Genomic DNA, 15,452 nt, shown 5'->3' on the forward strand with positions numbered 1-15,452 from the left:
ATGTTCCCAATCTTTTTTATTTTATTTTATTTTATTTTATTTTATTTTATTTTATTTTATTTATTTTTTGAGACAGGATCTCACTCTGTTTCCCAGGCTGGAGGGTAGTGGTGCAGTCATGGCTCACTGTAGCCTTGGCCCCTCTGGGGCTCAAGCGATCCTCCCACATCAGCCTCCTGAGTAGCTACAGGCACGTGCCACCACACCTGACTAATCTGTTTATTTTTTTTAGAGGCAGGGTTTTGCTGTGTTACCCAGGCTCGTCTCAAACTCCTGACCTCAAGTGATCTCCTGCCTCAGCCTCCCAAAATGCTGACTACACGCGTAAGCCATTGCACCTGGTCCATCCTCCTAATCTTAGAGGTAAAGCATTCAGCCTTTCAACATTAAATAAGATGCTAGCTATAGGAATTTTGTCGATGCCCATTATCAGGTGGAGAAAGTTCCCTTTAATTTCTATTTAGCTAAGAGATTTTGTTATCACAAATGGATGTTGACATTTATCAAATGCCTTTTCTGCATCTATCGAGATGATAGTAGAGTTTGTCTTCTTTAGTTTGATATGATGATTGATTTTTTTTGTACTTTAATTTTTAGGGTACGTGTGCACAATGTGCAGGTTTGTTACATATGTATACCTGTGCCATGTTGGTGTGCTGCACCCATTAACTCGTTATTTAACATTAGGTATATCTCCTAATGCTATCCCTCCCCCCTCCCCCCACCCCACAACAGGCCCCAGTGTGTGATGTTCCCCTTCCTGTGTCCATGTGTTCTCATTGTTCAATTCCCACCTATGAGTAAGAATATGCGGTGTTTGGCTTTTTGTCCTTGCGATAGTTTGCTGAGAATGATGGTTTCCAGCTTCACCCATGTCCCTACAAAGGACATGAACTCATCATTTTTTATGGCTGCATAGTATTCCATGGTGTATATGTGCCACATTTTCTTAATCAAGTCTATCATTGTTGGACATTTGGGTTGGTTTCAACCTGCCATTCCCAGGATAGACCCCATTTGTCATAACATATGTTTTTCATACATTGTTCAATATGGTTTGCTAAAATTTTTTAAGAATTTTGGTATCTATTTGCATGAGGAATATTGGTCTATAGTTTTCTTATAATCTCTTTGATTTTAGTATCAGGGTAATGTTGATCTCATAGAATGAGTTGGGAAGTATTCCCTCCTCTTCAGTTTTCTGGAAGAATTTCTGTATAATTGGTATCATTTCTTCCTTAAATGTTTAGTAAAATTCACCAGTGAAGCCATCTGGGCCTAGACTTTTCTTTGTGAGAAAGTTTTTAATTACACATTTAATTTATTTATTAGAGATAAGGCTATTCAGGTTAGCTGTTTCTTTTTCATTAAGCTTTACTAGTTGGCATCTTTCATGGAATTTGTTCATTTCATCTAAATTGTCGAAATTACTGGCCTAAAGTTATTCACAATATTCCCTCATTATCCTTTTAATCTGCAGACTGTGATTTTTCCTCTCTCATTCCTGATACTGGAAATTTGTATCATCTCTCTCTCTACCTAAATGTTTTTCAATTTTATGGATCTTCTCCAAGAACCACATTCTGCCTTAATTGGTTTTCTATTATTTTTCTGTTTCCTATTTCACTGATTTATTCTGTTATCTTTATTATCTCTTCTTACTTTTCACAAAATTTGCTCATATTTATTTCTGGTTTTTATGACAAGAGCTTAGGTCATTGATTTAAGACTTTTCTTCTTTTCTAATATAGACATTTTAGTGCTATAAATTTTCCTCTAGGTATTGCTGTAGCTGCAACTCACATATTTTGATATGTTCATTTTTTCAGTCAAAATACTTTCTAATTTCCTCTTTCATTTGTTCTTTGGCCCATAAGTAATTTTTAGGTGTGTTTTGGTTTCCAAATATTTGAGCTTCCACATTCCCTTCTATTGTTTCTAATATAATTTCATTGTGATCAGAGAACATACTTCGTAGGATTTGGATAATTTTAATTTATTGATACTTGTTTTATGGTTCAGAATTTTTCTATCTTGATAAATCTTCCACGTACACTTGAAAGGAAGTATATTCCACTGTTTATGAGTGGAGTGTTCTATAAATATCAATTAAGTCAAATTTGTTGATAGTGTTCTTCATGCTTCTATATAATTACTGATTTTCTGTCTCTGTTTTATCAATTACTGAGAAATGGGTTTTAAAATCTCTGATGATAATTGACTATTTCTTCTTGCAGTTCTATCAGTTTTTCTTAGAATTGTAATGTCCTCTTGATAAGGTGACCTTGCCTGGGTTCCCTCTACTGTGCTGTGACCTGGAAACTTTCTCCAGGCTTTAAGTTGGGAAAATTGTATTGCTTCCTTCTTTTATCTTTCCTGTAGTGCAGTGGGTGGAAACTTTTTGTATTTATTTTAATTGACAAAAGTGGGAGGGTAAATCCAATCCACATTACTCCATCTTGGGCAGAGAATCATGAAGGCAATAACTGAGTATAGACTTAAAACAGATAAGGGGGCAATATCTGGGATAGCACACTCCAGAGAGAGGAAACTCTGAGATGAGTACATACCTGGTAAGCTTGTGGAACATCAAGGAGGCCAGTGTGGCTAGAGCAGAGAGAGTGAGAGGAATAGCAAGAGATGAGATCAGAGATCATTTAGTCCCTCTCTGGCCTGTGGCTTACTCTGAGCAAGATGGGAGCCACTATAGGGTGTTAAGCAGAGGAGTGACATGCTCAGACTCAGACTCCTGTTTTAAAATGTTCACTGTCTACTGAGTTGACAATGGACTGTAGAACAAGCTTGTCCAACCTGCAGCCCATAGGCCACACGCAGCCCAGGATGGCTTTGAATGCAGCCCAACACAAATTCGTAAACTTTCTTAAAACCATATAAGATTTTTTTTTTTGCTATTTTTTTTTTAGCTCATCAGCTATCTTTAGGGTTAGTGTATTTGATGTGTGGCCCAAGACAATTCTTCTTCAAATGTGGCCCAGAGAAACAAAAAATTAGACACCCTGCTGTGGGGTATTAAGAGTAGAAGCAGTTGTGTCAGTCAGGAGGCTAGTACTACCAGCAACAAATGATGGCAGTTTGACCAGGATAGTAGCAGTGGAGATGATAAGGTATGCAGACTCTGATTATAATCTGAAGATAAAATTGGTAGGATTTACTAACAGTTTGCCTGTGAGGATGAGAGGAAAAAAAGAAGTTAAGAAAGATCTAGTGTTCTTTGCATTATACCATACTATTTATCTTTTGTGTTTGGCAAAAAGTTCTGGGGGTTAGCTCTCCTATTATTGCTGCTACAGAATGAGCACTTGTGTATTTAATGCTTTTTCTCCTACTCTTTTCCCAATGATCCAACACATATTAGCTCCTGTGAAAACTTATTGGGTGTAAGAATTAAAGCACATGAGACTCTCTTTTCAAGTTGAAAAGTGGGTTTGGTGGAGATATGGATCAAACAGCCAACGTCTGTGTTTCTTAGGATAGCGGCCACAGAATCTATATTTAAATTAACATCTAAAGGGCCTTCCCTTAACTACCATTCTCAAAATAGAGATCCAGCCTGCCTTATGACTCACAACCCCATTTGACAAGCAGCTCAGCCTAGACTCCAGATTGCTGGGTTGTGAAACTAATAGGTGAGGGAACCAGTCCTACAGCAAGCAAGTTCTAAACTTGGCTAGTATATACCTGCCTCAACTTGCCTCTGGCTTTACACAAAGACCTAATTTGGTTGGGCTTTGCTTCAGCTGAACTGCAGCTCCTAGTAGCCTTGAGAAGCTGGCTGGAGAAAGAAGCAGCCGAAATTAATATGTCAGCTTTACATTTAGGCAGAGGAAAGCTTTAAAGCTGCAGAATATACACTCACAGAAGACCTTCAGTCAACAAATGTCTCCCTGCTACTTAGACCAAGCTGAACCATTTATTACTCCCTGTTGGAATTCTATAGGATAGGAAGGCAAGAGCCAGGAAGTAGTGAAGTCAGGAGATCTATAATCCATTAAAAACTACTGGGAATCTGGCTTCTTATAAAAGAGAAGGAACAGAAAATTTATTCTATCTATAAAACTCCAAAAGATTCCATAGATTTAAGATCTGAGACAAGTAAGTCTTCCTAGTGAGGATCAAGTGACTAAGAACCACAGACAACCAAGAAGAGGCTTACAGGGGCTAGAGTGCAACCAGAGCAAATAAGATTATTGATTGGAGAACCAGATAAATATACTATAAATCCCCTGCTCCCAGAGAATCAGTCATAGACTAAGTGGACTAGAAAGAAGGAGAGAATCTATGTATCCCACAGGCAAATTCAGGGCCCATGCTTTGACCTGCTGCCCTAAAAGTAAGTGGGTGTGATCTGAGGATTTTATCTTCATCATAGGCAGAGTTTGCATCATTATCATTAGCATCATAAACAATATCAAGATTATTGGCATTGTAATCATCTTTAATCAACGTGGCCCATTAGCCAGCTGAGCCAGAACCAAGATCCACTTCCAAGCAGACCAATCACAGGCCACGTTTTTACAGTATTAGATGCCCAGAGATGTTGATTAATCCCAACACAATGTGATTGGGATTAATATATGATTTTAATTCTCAAAACAAAACTTGCAACAGTGATTTTTATGATGATGTTATTCACTAAACAGAAAATATAGTCTTTCTAACAAATGCAAAAAAATATTACTTTTTAAAAATTTGTGTAAAAACAAAAATTTCTACCATTTATTGAATGGCTGTTCTGTTCTAGGCACTTGGCTTAACTCTTTTAAGCTTTGTAACAACCCTGCAAAGAAAATTTCCCCCATTCTCAGAGATGTGGAGTTACATAATTAGTAAATGGCTGAAGCAGAATTCCAACCCAGATCTGTCAGATTCCAATGTCTATACTCTTAGTCACTGGGCTAAACTGCCTTGCTATAAATGTTTTTGTTTTAGTTTTTAGGAAAAAGCCAAGAAACATACTCCTTTAAGAGTCCTACCCTGTGTGTTCCCTGATTTCTTCTATGTGGACCAGATCTAGGAAACAGGTATGAGAAAGTCCCTATTAGAAAAGTCTAGGCTAATAGTTCCTCCTCTTGCAGCAAAGGTCCCAAGCCCTGCTCTCCATGAATACACCTGCCTTTCAAACCATACCCATCTCAGAAAGGAGTGGGATGTCATCAATGGCCACTTAAAAAGTTAAGTATTAGTTTCCCTAGGCCAAGGCCCTGGAGCCTCAGGTAGCAGATTCTGCTCCAAGCGTCTTTGGCTTCTATAAAACTTGGGGTATTGAGTGGGGCAAGTGGATTACAGAACACAGTCATTCCCTGAGATCTTAGTCACCCTATAACAGCTATGTAAAATAATTACTCTATCTGCCTTTTGTAATTATCTTGCTAAATGGTGATCTAGTATCACTTTTTCAAGACAAGAGTCTCCATGGAAGAAAACTTACCCCTGAAGAAAAAAATGAGACATTTGCGGATGTGTTTTTCCACAGATCCCACTTTACTGTCTTTCCTCTCAGAGTCCAATGTTCAGAAGTCACTTAAATTGAGCAGTCCCAGGAAATCTAGGCACTGAAGAATAATTAGTGCCAGAGTCAAGAAATAAGCACATGGGAGGAGTGACTTTATTCACAATAGGTAAAATAAACATAATTACTTTTTAAAAGGAGAACAAATGAAATTAACATAGATAATTGCAATAATCAATAATATTATTGGTTTAATTCATAAAGTTCAAGCCTGATGCCATAACTCATAGGTCTTATATTTATTTTTCCCTTATCCTGTCAAAAGATGTGTAAGGCAGCCCGAGATATAATTTTTGCCAATTCTTTTCTCATCCATGAGGCATGAAATATTAGCCCTACTGAGTATTGTGGAGCAAATCTATTCCAGTTAAAACTTATAGTCATTTAAGGACAGACAGATGTATATTCACAATATTTGTGCACAATACACCCTGGTCAATATCAAATGGCAAATCCTCAATATCTTTTCAAACAGGTGAGTGTCAAGATCATTTAAGGGTAGTGACAAATAATCCCAAACTCATAAATAAATTCCAAACCAATATAATTTCACTAAGGACACTGCACTTAGCACTAGGCATTCCATGTTATAGATCTTCAACAATGTATAGTAATTACCTGTCACCAGGTATAGTAAATACTATACATTGTTGTGGGAATATGGAAGAGAAAGAGAGAGAGAGAGAGAGTGTGTGTGTGTGTGTGTGTGTGTGTGTGTGTGTGTGTGATGTATACATAACCCTTCAACAGTTTTCCTGATGCCCAAATCCCACACCAAGCTTCAATCTTGGTCTGGCTTCATTATACTGTTTCACACATTCTCAGACTGCCTCACCACTGGAAGCACATTCCTACAAGAAGGGTCATGATATCATAGAACATCCTCAAAAAAAAATGCCTGCTGAAGTAAATTACTGAGAGCCACTGGACAAAAGGAAGTCTGGTTACTTTAAATTCATACTCAACAATGAACTCCCTCTCTTTTTTACCTTATCAATTACTCACTTGACTTACAAACTCTAAATGCATATTAATGTTTCAAAAAATCAAATGTATGACTTAAAAGCTGGTATTTTCATCTACCAGTTGACATTCAAAAGAATGTAATGTTCCAAATGTTCTGAATGCCCCAACGTTTTAAGCATATACTTGCAGCCTTTTAGAGAAATTATTTTGATTACACAGATTCTAGATTGTTTATTTTAAGGGAAAAAAAATCAGTTGCATTACTTAATAATCATAACGTGCAATTTGTCAAAATACAAATTCCAGCTCATCTAGTGAAACTAGAGTTCCAAAGCTATCCACATTCCTTCCCATTCAGTCAGGTTTAGCTAGCCAGTAAGTTTCCAAATCCACCATGGAGCAACCTTCTCTCTGTCATCACAGGTTGTTGATATCGTAGCTCCAAGGAACATCTGAACTTCTGAGACCCAGCTTCTGAGATCCAGTAAAGTTCAACAAACATTAGTAGGTCCCAGATGGCACATTTCAGCTGAAACTGGACAAGTCACTAAAGCCCTATAGTGTATTCCGAAAGCCTGAGTGTGTCACCAGGTATCCTCTTTGTGAGACCCTGCTGCTCCAGTACATTGATCTTAAGACACCAACAATGATGTGGTAAAATAAAAATGAAATCCTGGGGTGAGGGCATTCTCAGCCAGTGTAGCTAGTGGATCCAGTTTCCTCAGGGACTCTACATAATGGAAATTTTAAGTTCCTTTGAAGGCTGAGTTCCAAAAGCTGGCCTTCAATTTCACCTAAGAAGAGAGACCACAAGGAGCGAATGGAGTTAAGAATCATCTCCATGAACCACCATGCCCAAAACTTATTGATAATTTTCTAAGTCAGATTAAACTTTACAGTATGAAGAAAAGAAAGGAAAATATATTAAAGTCTTATTATGTGCTAAGCATTATCCTAATGTTACCGAATTCTAAGATGTCTGTAATTGTCCCTATTTCACAGGTGTGAAAACAGAGACAGACTTAGAAATGTTCCCAAGATATTACAGGTAGTGTATGTTGGAGCTATAATACAAATTAATCTATCTGTCTTACTGCAAAGTCAATGTTTCTTCTACCACATCATACTACAAGCCAAGAACATCTCCCTAAACTGCTCTTAGAGAAAACAGACGTTTAATACACATCGGTGTTCCTGAATCAATTATCAGGTATCAGCTCTAAGTTGAGTTCATTGAAAATCCCCCAAATAGGAGTTCCAAATAGTTACAACATAAAGAAAATGTTTGGTTCTTATGATAGACAAAGACCCACCTGGGCCCTAAGGCAAGTTCTTAATTTGAACATGACAGGAAGTAAAACAGACTATTTTAACTTGGAGAACCTCCACCACCTTAAATAGGATGAAAAAAAATTAGCACGCATGGTGGCACGTATCTATAGTCCTAGCTACTTGGGAGGCTGAGGCAGAAAGATCACTTGAGCCTGGGAAATCGAGGCTGTGTTGAGTCATGATCATACCACTGCACTCCTGCCTGGGTGACAAAGTGAGATGCTGCCTCAAAATAAATAAATAAATAAATAAATAAATAAATAAAAATTTAAAAAAATAAAATTTAAATTTAATAAAAGGATGAGATGTAGAAACAAAACTCATCTGGCATGCAGTGGAAAAGCCAAAATCTGGAACTTTCACAGGTCCAATTAAAGTTACTTTTGACATTCTAAGGTATAGCTTCCTCTTCAAGAATCCAGTGGCCAATGGTGCATAAGCTTCACCAAATGGGCCTAAAATCAAAGAGTCTGGTAGTGCCTAGAGCCTGAGCGATGTAGACATGGAATGAGCAGAAGGTGATGAGATGAGTAGAACAAGGCAGGAAGGAGGCCCAGACACAGAGAAATGGTATAACTGACTGTCCCCTACCTCTGGACTTCAGGCCTCTGCTTTGTTGAACTACATAATCTTTCAGAACCTAGGAGGGCAAAAGTTTCTGCAGGTATCACCTCAATTCTTAAAACCAGCACTTGGATTTCTTTCCAAAGAGTGCATAGGCTTCTGTGAAATGGGGACAATTGTTCTCCAAAATTGCAGCTGAAATGACCTGCTATCTGTCCACTTGGACCCTGACACTAATAACACCTATGATTATTACAGAGAGAAAACTAAGGCATTGAGAAGTGAGGAAACTCACTTAAGGACCTAGACATCATAAGAACATTAACTCAATTGCACATACTCTGTACACACACACACACACACACACACACACAATGAACTGTATACTTTAACCCATTTCCCAATTAGGGGAAAAAAGTGCAGCTCACTGCCAGCACAGTATTCTGGGGGCAAACGGAAAACAGATTAAAAGGTTGTCATTTATGATATGTGAATTATATCCCAAAAAAGGTGGTTTATTTTCAGAACCATGACTTACCTTCTAGACAATGCTTTTGACAGAGACATAGTATTTCTACCTTTAAAAGCCACTAGTAAGTGGCTTCTAACTCATTTTTATCAAACATTATCAAGTACTTTCTTTGTGTAAAATGCTGTGATAGATTGTATGAAATACTTATCAAAATAAGTTTGCAGTAATTATATAGTGTACTAAGAATGTATTATATGCCAGGCAGGTACTAAGCAATTTCATATGTTAAGTAATTGCCACCTGTTAGGTATGTGTTATTGTTCCCATTCTATAATTTGGGAGACTGAGGCTGAGAAGATTAGATAATTGTACAAGAAACGCAGTAAGAGGCAAAACTGAGATTAGAACTTAGGTCTTTCTGACTATAATTTTATCCATTATGCTAAGCAAGTAAGAAGAGGAAGAGAGACTTAAATGCAAAGAATACAAAAGACTGAATATTGGAGTTCTGAACTATGGAGGAGTTTCAGAGTTCTCAACTATAATGCTGGAGTGACAGTGCAAAAATGCTTTAAAATTCTGTCTCAGTGTGGAGTCTGGGGCCTGAAAGTCTTTCTGACACAGCAGTCATCTTAACAAAAATGCAATTCCAAAAGATGCATATGATTGAAAATGACCATAGTATCCAACAGCAAACATAACTTTCTGTGTGGTTGTTTTGGTCTAGGATTCCTTGGCTATGTGAGCAATTGACATATTTCAAGGGCCTAATTCATTAACGTTTTGTGAACAGACACTCATTCTTAGTGTTTACCAAGCTCTAGGTGCCGCCTAGATGGTGGAATGAATAAGATATGATGACTGGCCCAAAGGAATGCCCAGATAGGAGTCTATTGACTCTATGTATGTAGAATATATATGGTTAAGTGCTAGGCTTTAGCATCGGATAGCATGGGTATCTGTTCTAGTGCTGCTACTAACTAGCTGCGATTTGTAACAAATGTTTACATTACTCTATGCTTTTATTACCTTATCTATAAAATGGGATTATTTTGAGGAATAAATAGATAAGCATGTAAACCTACCATGTATAGAAGATAGTAAGCACTTAGCACTTAATGGTAGCTGCTGTCCTCCTCATCATCATCACCATTATCACCTGGTAGCGAAGTACAGCAGAATTGACTCTCCATGCTTAAGACTTACAGCTCTCTGATTTTTTTTGTTACCCTCAAGTATATTTGATATACTTTCTGTACATAAGTGAACATTTTCCCAAGGGTCCAGGCCCTAAACATGCCAGACTACCAGTGGATAGCAGAGTGCTGCAAGAAAGCCCACTCTAAATTCACCCTGAACACATCTGAAAACGTTATTTTTATATATAGCCAATTACACTTTTCTGGCCTAGAAATGAGCCTTCACAAGGTCAGAGAATGTTTCCTCTCTTCCTAACAGCACTCTATATGTTACTTTTTTATATTATTTGTGTTTGAGTGGGCCTTACACTCCTAAAATGGTGCATAATTTTTGCATGATAGTTATATATGATAAATACACAGAGGTAAGCTAGTATCACGGTAAAGAGCAATTGCAATAAGGTAGATACAGGTTCAAATTCTGGTTTCTCTGCCTACTAGCTATGACCTTGGAGAAGACCCTTATGCTTCCAGAACCTGTCTCTGTAAAATGGGATAATAAATACATATCTCGTATGAAGGTTGTGAAGATTAAATGAGGTGATAAGATCTAGTATTTGGTAACATAATATAGTAACTATAGTTAACTATTTATTCTATATTTTTAAATAACTAAAATAGTAGAATTAGAATGTTCCTACTACAAAGAAATGCTTGAGGTGCTGGATACCCCAGTTACTCTAATTTGATCATTACACATGCTATGCCCATATCAAAACATCACATGTACCCAACAATTATATACAACTATGTACCCATAATTAAAAGTGCAGATTTTTTACAGATTGAGATGGTTTGTTTAAAGTATTTAGCACATAGTAAATTCTCAATAAATGTCACTTTTTATTATTACAAAAAAGACATGAATTAGGTTAACCTAGTGGCTCAGGTTCATTTTCAATTAAATAAGCATTTATTGTGCACCTTCCAAGTATCTTACACTCTGCTACTTTCTGTGGGTACTAGATAAAAGAAACGTACAACATGAGTCCTCTAAAACAAAGTCTGTGCTTTTCACATGTATATGACCCTGAAAAAAGGTATCTTGCAACCATGTCCTCATACTGGAAGGTGGGGCTGGTACTAGCCTTTCTGCAATCACCTGTAGATAACAATGTGAAGGAGGAAGGTAAATATGTAGAGGTGGAGTTAGGTTTGATGGAAAATGAATCACCTCATTCACTATAATCACTATAAGCTATATAAGGGTCATTATCCCAATCCATCGTCACCCTGCAAGCTGCATCAGGCTTTATCCTACTTGTTCCTTTGGGGAACCAGGTGAGAGAAAATTCATCCAGCTACATTTATGAATATTTGGTGTTGTCCATAGTAGAAGTCTAGGGATATAAGCTAAGGCAGAGTTCATGTATATTTTGCCTTTCTTTTCTTTTTTGTTTCTTTCATTTTCTTTTCTTTTCTTTTTTCTTTTTTTTTTGCTTATTTGTTTGGTTAGTTTAGTTTATTCTGGGGCCTTTTTGTAATAAGTTCATTTTTATGGAGAAGAATAATGCAAGCAAAAGTTCACCTTCCTCTAGGCCTTCCTCTACACATTCCACAGTCTGTTCCCAGTCTTTTTACATGCCCTCTTTTCTGGGCTGTCCAGCTCAAACTGGGAGGCAGCTGGGTCTGTTGCAGAGTCCCTTCCTTTTTCAGTGTTGTTTCCCAGAGCTCCAAGATCTAATTATCCACTAGTTAAACTGCTGCCTGCATTGCTGAGCTATTCTTCTTGATTAATTAAAGAGAACGATGTTTGGGCAAGTGCTTGACATTAAGAGAGTTCCTAAGCTCTACTGAGCTCTACTGTCTGATGCCTATGAAACACCAAGCTATGAGCCCCTTTGCCCATTTTTAATTTGCTGAAGGCCTAAGGGTCCAGTTTAGTTTCTGGTGCCCAGAGGATAAACAGATGTGCATGGTGGAAGGTCTGTCACTTTTGACTCAAGAAAAGCAGTGAAACTAAGAGAGATTGAGGCAATGGTATCTGGCTGGTTCTGGAAACTTTGGAAGCCTTAGAACAACACCCAGAATGCCAACACACTCAAAGTGTAGAGATACTATGTAGAGACTATACTTACCCATGACAGGAAATATAGAGACCTGAGGTCTATTCTCAGTTGAACCAGTAACATGCCAAGACTTGATCATAGAAAAGTAACTCAAAGTTAACAAAGTTAATTTTCATTGTGTTCAACAGCGTTGTATCATCCCTGGCCCATTCTTACGTTTTGAGATTTAAAAGAAACAAGAGGTTAAAAAAATCATGCTGGTTATTATTAAAATGAAAATTGCTGATAAGTTAAAAGGGGAGAATATGAATAATAGGGTTCTTTGTTTTTCTGTGTCCAGGTTCACTTAAACTTGCAAAAAGATGACCGACCTCTTGAGAAGTGTTGTCACCGTAATTGATGTTTTCTACAAATATACCAAGGAAGATGGGGAGTGCGGCACACTGAGCAAGGATGAACTAAAGGAACTTCTGGAGAAAGAGTTTCATCCAATTCTGAAGGTGAGAGCCATGTGCCAGAACTGAAGGCTGCTGGAGTTCTGCACATGCTCTGTTGTATGACCCAGATCAGCTAAAAAGTGCACAGCCCTAGTGAACTCTAAGCAAACTCTATGAGCAGTATTTTGGGGGTGCTAGAAAGTCTGTTAAAGCAGCATATATTTTAAAGAAAGTGAATGTTTCGTCCTCACTTTTCCACCTATGCACTCCTACCTTATAGACTCTCAGACTTTCTCATATACCCAGGCTTTTCCTTAGAAAAAGCAGAAAATAAATTTATGCTAGGACACGAATTAATAAATTATCCTATCAAATGGAAAAAAAAGTATAGAAAGGGAAAACATCTACCTGGGGAGTTGACAAAATAGCCATGATTAACAATCAAAAATAAAATACCAGCATTTTATTCCATCTGCTTAAAAAGGACTCCGCCAGGCGCGGTGGCTCATGCCTGCAATCCCAGCACTTTGGGAGGCCGAGGTGGGTGGATCACAAGGTCAGGAGATCAAGACCATCCTGGCTAATACGGTGAAACCTCGTCTCTCTACTAAAAATACAAAAAATTAGCCGGGCATGGTTGCACGCCCCTGTAGTCCCAGCTATTCGGGAGGCTAAGGCAGGAGAATGGCGTGAACCTGGGAGGCGGAGCTTGCAGTGAGCAGAGATCGCGCCACTGCACTCCAGCCTGGGCTACAGAGCAAGACTCCGTCTCAACAAAAAAAAAAAAAAAAAAAAAAGACTCAGTTATTAACTTCAAAATAATAGATGATAAATTCCAACATGGAATATATTAACATGTAATAGTTACAATTTATGTAAAACTTAGAAATACCAGTTACTGCACTTAGTTTATTCCACTCCTTCCTGTAGGCCTTACCTAAGCACTTAATCCTTTAGCTTAAATCCTTGAAATGTCTTCTTCTGAGGATCGCAGTAGTCTTTATTTTCTATTAACCCTTAACATTTACTGGGTTCTATTAACCTAAAGTAATCCTTTATTGGACTAAAACTACATCATGTCAAACATTCATAATTTCACAGTGCTATTTGAACGTGTTGGTTGAGTACGCAGGTTAGGCTGACCAGGTCTCCCTTGGTGTGTCACTCATATACAGAACCCAGATGATCCAGACACAGTGGATGTCATCATGCATATGCTGGATCGAGATCATGACAGAAGATTGGACTTTACTGAGTTTCTTTTGATGATATTCAAGCTGACTATGGCCTGCAACAAGGTCCTCAGCAAAGAATACTGCAAAGCTTCAGGGTCAAAGAAGCATAGGCATGGTCACCGACACCAAGAAGAAGAAAGTGAAACAGAAGAGGATGAAGAGGATACACCAGGACATAAATCAGGTTACAGACATTCATGTTGGAGTGAGGGAGAGGAGCATGGATATAGTTCTGGGCACTCAAGGGGAACTGTGAAACGTAGACATGGGTCCAACTCCAGGAGGCTAGGAAGACAAGGTAATTTATCCAGCTCTGGGAACCAAGAGGGATCTCAGAAAAGATACCACAGGTCCAGCTCTGGTCACTCATGGAGTAGTGGCAAAGAGAGACATGGTTCCAGCTCTGGAGAACTGAGAGAAAGAATAAACAAGTCACACATTAGCCCTTCTAGGGAATCTGGGGAAGAGTATGAATCTGGATCTGGATCAAAGAGTTGGGAAAGGAAAGTTCATGGTGGTCTGTCATGTGGATTGGAGACTAGTGGGCATGAATCAAACTCTACTCAGTCAAAAATTAGAGGACAAAAGCTTGGGTCTAGCTGTTCAGGTTCAGGAGATAGTGGGAGGCGAAGTCATGCATGTGGTTATAGCAATTCAAGTGGGTGTGGAAGGCCACAAAATGTTTCAAGTTCTTGTCAGTCACATAGATTTGGAGGGCAAGGAAATCAATTTAGCTATATTCAGTCAGGCTGTCAGTCAGGAATTAATGGAGGACAAGGCCATGGCTGTGTCTCAGGAGGCCAGCCCTCTGGATGTGGTCAACCTGAGTCTAACTCCTGTAGTCAGTCCTATAGTCAGAGAGGATATGGAGCTAGAGAAAACTGTCAACCACAGAACTGTGGAGGACAATGGAGAACAGGCTCAAGTCAGTCCTCTTGTTGTGAACAATATGGGTCTGGAGGTAGCCAGTCTTGTAGTAATGGTCAACATGAATATGGTTCCTGTGGCCGCTTTTCAAACTCTTCTAGTTCAAATGAATTTTCCAAATGTGGTCAACATGGGTCTGGTTCAGGTCAGTCTACTAGGTTTGAACAACATGGAACAGGCTTGAGTCAGTCCTCTGGGTTCGAACAACATGTATCTGGCTCAGGTCAAACTTGTGGCCAGCATGAGTCTACATCAAGTCAATCCTTGGGCTATGACCAGCATGGGTCTAGCTCAGGTAAGACATCTGGCTTTGGACAACACGGATCTGGCTCAGGTCAGTCCTCTGGCTTTGGACAATGTGGGTCAGGCTCAGGTCAGTCCTCTGGTTTTGGGCAGCATGGGTCTGTCTCAGGACAATCCTCTCGTTTTGGACAACATGAGTCTAGATCACGTCAGTCTAGCTATGGCCAACATGGTTCTGGCTCAAGTCAATCATCTGGCTATGGCCAATATGGGTCTAGAGAGACATCTGGCTTTGGGCAACATGGGTCGGGCTCAGGTCAATCCACTGGCTTTGGCCAATATGGATCAGGCTCAGGTCAGTCCTCTGGCTTTGGACAACATGGGTCTGGCTCAGGACAATCCTCTGGTTTTGGACAACATGAGTCTAGATCACATCAGTCTAGCTATGGCCAACATGGTTCTGGCTCAAGTCAGTCATCTGGCTATGGTCAACATGGGTCTAGTTCAGGACAGACTTTTGGATTTGGACAACACAGGT

At 38.8% G+C, this 15,452-nt stretch overlaps 1 protein-coding gene across 1 annotated transcript in view; it reads left to right on the forward strand.

Moving 5' to 3' along the window:
• The first annotated feature begins 10,730 nt into the window (after positions 1-10,730).
• LOC116469409 (filaggrin-2) overlaps positions 10,731-15,452 on the forward strand; it is a 50,188-nt gene continuing 45,466 nt past the window's right edge. Inside the window, 2 exon segments of the mRNA XM_058439727.1 lie at positions 10,731-12,572; positions 13,685-15,416. Of these exon segments, the coding sequence (XP_058295710.1) occupies positions 12,435-12,572; positions 13,685-15,416 (1,870 nt within the window). The 5' untranslated portion in view covers positions 10,731-12,434.

The sequence above is a fragment of the Hylobates moloch genome, unplaced genomic scaffold (assembly GCF_009828535.3).
Source record: "Hylobates moloch isolate HMO894 unplaced genomic scaffold, HMol_V3 SCAFFOLD_5, whole genome shotgun sequence".
Taxonomy (NCBI): Eukaryota; Metazoa; Chordata; class Mammalia; order Primates; family Hylobatidae; genus Hylobates; species Hylobates moloch.